This window comes from Notolabrus celidotus, chromosome 11 (genome assembly GCF_009762535.1).
Source record: "Notolabrus celidotus isolate fNotCel1 chromosome 11, fNotCel1.pri, whole genome shotgun sequence".
Classification (NCBI taxonomy): domain Eukaryota; kingdom Metazoa; phylum Chordata; class Actinopteri; order Labriformes; family Labridae; genus Notolabrus; species Notolabrus celidotus.
The window spans coordinates 34,120,209-34,126,208 of record NC_048282.1 but is presented as its reverse complement, the minus strand read 5'-3'; the positions used below and the strand labels follow the sequence as shown (position 1 = coordinate 34,126,208).

General features: G+C 39.7%; 1 protein-coding gene across 1 annotated transcript; it reads left to right on the top strand.

The window, feature by feature from the left end:
* Nucleotides 1–506: 506 nt before the first annotated feature.
* On the top strand, nt 507–4,452 carry LOC117821006 (tubulin alpha chain-like). Its single transcript, XM_034694992.1, has 4 exons — nt 507–630; nt 2,743–2,965; nt 3,056–3,204; nt 3,304–4,452. The coding sequence occupies exons 1-4, from the start codon at nt 628–630 to the stop codon at nt 4,282–4,284; spliced, it is 1,356 nt and encodes a 451-aa protein (XP_034550883.1). The 5' UTR covers nt 507–627; the 3' UTR covers nt 4,285–4,452.
* The last annotated feature ends 1,548 nt before the right edge of the window (nt 4,453–6,000 follow it).

Below are 6,000 nucleotides of genomic sequence, written 5' to 3'. Positions count from 1 at the left end.
GGAGATTTGTAATGTGTTAAAGAAGCTTATTGTGTTTGTAAGTCAGGTAAATGATGGGACTAAATTTGAAGTTGGATTAGCAAAGTGCAGCCTGGTGGATTTCCTTCACACAGATGTTTAGGCATCAGTCACTGTGGAATGAGTCATGCATGGGCACTTGGAATTAATCAATGAGACTAATTTAGATTTTGTCACTCTATAATTTTATTCTTCTATTTTCTGCCATATGATGAGCTATTTTATGTTTTTAATTTCACAGTGGAGGTTGAATCAGTCTGATGCCACGCTGGAAATTACGCAGCACTTTCTCCTCGCAGAGTGGCGCCATACTTGCAGCACAATACCGTGAGGATGTGAGGATTTGGGTGGGGTATGGGAGGAGGGGATTAGGAGAACAGAGCCACTTAACCAATAGGAAGACCTGATCTCATTGCACTCGTCTGATTGACAGGGTGATTGGCCAATAGCGTCAGGGCAGCCGGTGTCTCCGGAGCTGCACTTGCATATAAACCACTATCCATCCTCTGGTGCGCCATTGTTTCTTACATCGACCCCATAACTGTCGATTTGTAAGACTCCCCGACAAGGAGCTTCTGCAACCCTCTGCCGAGTCTACAACAGAACAACATGGTGAGACAACTTTACAGACTTTGATGAAGAGTCACGTTTAATGTGTGTGAGTGTGAGTGTGCTTTAGGGGTGTGACTTACAGTGTGTGGATGAGGAGGAGGAGAGGAGGTGGACAGTAAGGCGTGAGGGATTATGAGACGTTACTATAATGGTCTTAAAGTTAAAGTATATTTAATCATTGATGTTACAGTTGGAGGTTTAATCAGATGAAACGACTTTAATGCAGAAAACAACTTTTCATGTGAGGTTAGATGAATTGTAAAAACAGGGAAACTGACTCCATGTGGTTAAAAAAACAAAACAACTCAGAGTCTGAATTTTTGGTACCCATCTCGTGACGTCATATTACGCAGAAAAAAATGGCGGATGAAGTTAATATTAATTTTTTTTTTTTTTTTTTTTTTAATTATTGAATATTTTACAAGATTTCAAACTCTCAATGAGGATGGTAAACACAGATTACAATCAATTACAGTGTAATTAACAAAAAGGGTATCATGTAAGAAAAACAATGATAAAGTTAATATTCGTTTGATGGGAGCAGGAAAAATACAATATATTATTATTATTATTTTTATTTATTTATTCAATTTATTTGTAAAGGGACCATGTACAATATTTAACATAAATGTCACCATCTGATGCATTGTACCAGAGTTAGCTTAAAGCTAATTTACATCTGCAGTCCCTTGGCAGGTCACAATATATATATAGCAACATATGAAGAGTTCATTTGCAAAAACAGATATCTTCGTTTTATACATTTTCAAAAAACACATTTCCTTTGAATATACATTTTTAATAAAGTTAAATTTTTAAGATACCGCTAATTAGTAATGTCATTTTGTATTAGTAAAAGCCACCCAACTTCAATTGATTGATAATACCTAAAGCTAGTAATAAAAAAAAAATGTTTTTTGAAACATTTTAAAAAAAAATTAAAAGTGAGTTATCTATTTTTGCAAATGTTTGTCATTTTGGGACTCAAACTTTTGAAAAGAAGTTGAAGTTTAAAGAAGTCCACCATCTAATGAATGATTGACTGCAGCTTAATGAATTAATGAAGCTTTATTCATAGAGCACCTTTAATGCAAGTCAAATGCAACCCAAAGTTCTTTACAGCGACTGAAAACAAGAAAGAAGCAGAAATAAAATAATGGCAAGACATATTTAAAAAAAATTAAAATGGATTTTAAAATAGAGACTAATGCACACCAACAATAAAATATGTGTAATTAAATCAAATTAATATTAAGAATATGAATAATTAAAATGAAAACATTGAAAATAGAATAAAGGCTAAAATGTCAATAAAACTGAGTATATAAATTTAAATAGATAAATGAATGAATAAATAAATAAAATAAGATAAACAGTTAAAATTAGTAAAATAATAAAGCAACATTTAAATCAATATAACATTAAAAAGTAATAATGAATGATGTTAGCTAGCGGCTAACTCTGCGTCAAATGATGCTCCCTCTCGTTCATCACTTTACATGACGAAGGCTGTTTCCTAACTTAACGTTGATTCGATTTACCGGCAGGGAGGATGAGGAGTGCCGGTCCCACATACACATAGAAACCGGATCCACTCGGGTAATGGATTAAGTGAGCTTTTAGCTCGACCGAGGCATTAAAAATGAATGCGAGTAAAGGGCACTTCTGTGTAGGGGAGCAATATGTTCCTTTTTTAGAGATGTTTGTCGTTTGATTCACTTTAAAACTTTATTGAACTTTTTCCTCAATATGTTGAAATTCTCCATTTAACGGTTTTGACGGTTAAAACACTTTCAAACAAACGTACAGTACCGGAGTGAAGGGCCTTCAACCGTTGGTCAGACTGTCACTTGTGATTGGTTTTCCCATTTGTCAATCAAGATTTCAAATGCCGTCAAAACGGAAGCGGAAGTGAATAAGGACTGTTTGTTTAATTTGAATTAAATGTTTATTTCATTCAATCAAACTTGTATAACTGAATGTAACTTATATCTACTTTTAATACAATCACAAAGAATCCAAAAAATGAATCCAAGTTTTAAAAGTTGAGAGTTTTTGAGGGAAAAAAACTACATTGAACCTATAAATAACCTTTCTTCCTTTCCCCCCCAGCGTGAGTGTATCTCCATCCACGTTGGTCAGGCCGGTGTCCAGATCGGCAATGCCTGCTGGGAGCTCTACTGCCTGGAACATGGGATCCAGCCGAACGGACAGATGCCCAGTGACAAAACCATCGGAGGAGGAGACGATTCCTTCAACACCTTCTTCAGTGAGACTGGAGCTGGAAAGCACGTCCCCAGGGCTGTCTTTGTGGACCTGGAGCCCACTGTCATCGGTACGTGTTTTAAGTTTGTGAAAATATGAAATAAAAGAGTAAACAGTGATAAACTATGACTGATTCAGTTTTTCATTTTTGTGTTTTTAGATGAGGTGCGCAGTGGAACCTACCGCCAGCTGTTCCACCCTGAGCAGCTGATCACTGGTAAGGAGGATGCTGCCAACAACTACGCCCGTGGACATTACACCATCGGCAAAGAGATCATTGATGTGGTGCTGGACAGGATCCGCAAACTGGTGAGTAACTTGATAAGAAAAGGGATCCCTTTCAGTTTGAATAGATACAAAAATCACTTACCTCATGTGCTCACCATCACTTCCTCTCTCTGTCCTCAGGCTGACCAGTGCACCGGCCTCCAGGGCTTCCTGGTCTTCCACAGCTTCGGAGGTGGTACCGGTTCTGGTTTCACCTCCCTGCTGATGGAGCGTCTGTCTGTCGACTACGGCAAGAAGTCCAAGCTGGAGTTCTCCATCTACCCCGCTCCCCAAGTGTCCACCGCTGTGGTGGAGCCCTACAACTCCATCCTCACCACCCACACCACCCTGGAGCACTCTGACTGTGCTTTCATGGTTGACAATGAGGCCATTTATGATATCTGCCGTAGAAACCTCGATATCGAGCGCCCCTCTTACACCAACCTGAACAGGCTAATTGGCCAAATTGTGTCCTCCATCACTGCCTCCCTTCGTTTTGATGGTGCCCTGAATGTTGATTTGACAGAGTTCCAGACCAACTTGGTGCCATATCCCCGTATCCACTTCCCTCTGGCCACCTATGCCCCTGTCATCTCTGCTGAGAAGGCTTACCATGAGCAGCTCTCAGTTTCTGAGATCACCAACGCTTGCTTTGAGCCAGCCAATCAGATGGTGAAATGTGACCCTCGCCACGGCAAGTACATGGCCTGTTGCCTGCTGTACCGTGGTGATGTGGTGCCCAAAGATGTAAATGCTGCCATCGCCACCATCAAGACCAAGCGTTCCATCCAGTTTGTGGACTGGTGCCCCACTGGTTTCAAGGTTGGCATCAACTACCAGCCTCCCACTGTGGTTCCTGGTGGTGACCTGGCCAAGGTCCAGAGGGCCGTGTGCATGCTGAGCAACACCACTGCCATTGCAGAGGCCTGGGCTCGCCTGGACCACAAGTTTGACCTGATGTACGCTAAGCGTGCCTTTGTTCACTGGTATGTGGGTGAGGGTATGGAGGAGGGAGAGTTCTCTGAGGCCAGAGAGGACATGGCTGCTCTGGAGAAGGATTATGAGGAGGTGGGAGTTGACTCCGTTGAGGGTGAGGGTGAGGAGGAAGGAGAGGAGTATTAAATAAAACACAAAGGCACTAATTTAACAGGAAACATTTGATAGCAAGATGTTCTTCAATGCATTCCAAACAAATGTTTGTGTATTTCTCACCAGTTTGTTCAGGCAAAAACGAACCCTGACGATGTCAAGTTTGGCTCTGTTCTGAATAAAATTCCTGTTACACAGTCACCGGTTTGTTTGTCTATTTTTCTGTGCATTTGTGTAGATAGTCTCACCATACGTGGAAATCCTTTAGTTTAACATGTCCCAAGATGAATCCAGGTTTCAGATTAATAACACAAAACAACAACAACCCACTTCATAAGCCTGTATAACACAACATGAACCTGTAAAGTCTTATATGACATGAATAAGTCATTTTTGTTGCTGCTATATCAGTAGCTGTATCATCAATCACAAAAAGAGTTGTAGAAAGAACTCACTAGATTCACACTAGCTTATTAATAGTAGCAGAAATAAAGTTTAAATCAAAGAAAGAAAGACTTAAATAAGAAAAAAAGAGGACAAATAAAAATGATGTATATATGTTGACATTATGAGCGGGTGAAGGGTTTAAAAAATGGCTGACAAAGGAGATGGCACATGAATTGAACTCTAAAGGAAACGTGGTACAGGCTGGTTAATGGAAAAGAAAATGTCAACAGACTTTGACAGTTACGAGGCAAAAACCTCAAACAGGTGCCAACACAGTCTCTTTCTCATGTCCCACATCACCATCAATGGAGATGTTCAGTTTTATGTGGATTCAAACAGCTTGATAGTTTTCTGTGAGGTACTTCCAACTAAGGCTCTAGGGGAGAATTCTCTCTGTAGCTAAAGAGAGAAATACCTGTTTCAATCCATAACATCATTCCCAAGTTAAAAAGTCATGTGAAATTAGATTTGGGTCATGCACTATAAATATGATATTAACTTTATTCATACAGCACCTTTAAAAACAAATGTTTACAAAGTGCTTTGACAGACAAAACTCAGGAGGATGACACAATAAACATTGAACCAGAGAGAAGAAGAAAATTCCAACAATGCAAAAACAAAATATAACGCAAAACATCAAAAAGAATAGAAGCAAATTAAACAGAATTAAGGTAACGCAATATTTTAAAGGGGACATATCACGCTTTTTTCATCAATATATATTGGTCTAAGAGGTCCCAAAAACATGTATTTAAAGTTTATGCTCAAAAAAACACTTTGTAATCAGATTTTGGCATGCCTGAAAAGTCCTCTTCTTCATTCCTCCTCAGAACAGTCTGTTTTCCCTCTGACCACGCCCCCTCAGGAAGTGGATGTGCCTCGGCTCTCCAGCACGTTGATCTAATGTTTACATGTTGGCTGAATATACACGGCTGCTCACAGACCCGCGTTACTTCAACCCTCTGAATCTGATCCTGACGGAGAGGCGCCTGTAGCAGGACCTTTCTGAAGGATTGGTCACAGATTTAGTGTTTCTTGTTGTTTTATTTATCAGTATGTAGACGTGTGTCTTGGTACACAGCTACGAACATGGAGCTATGTGGCTATGCTAACTAGCGCTAGCACTTATCCATGATAAATAAAAATCATCCACTAGATCTTCAAATCTGCAGACGTGGGGAGTAAAACCGACCTCTGCCAGAAAGGCAGCAGGACCTTTTATGAAGGATTGGTCACAGATTTAGTGTTTCTTGTTGTTTTGTTTGTCAGTATGTCAACGTGTGTCTTGGTACACAGCTA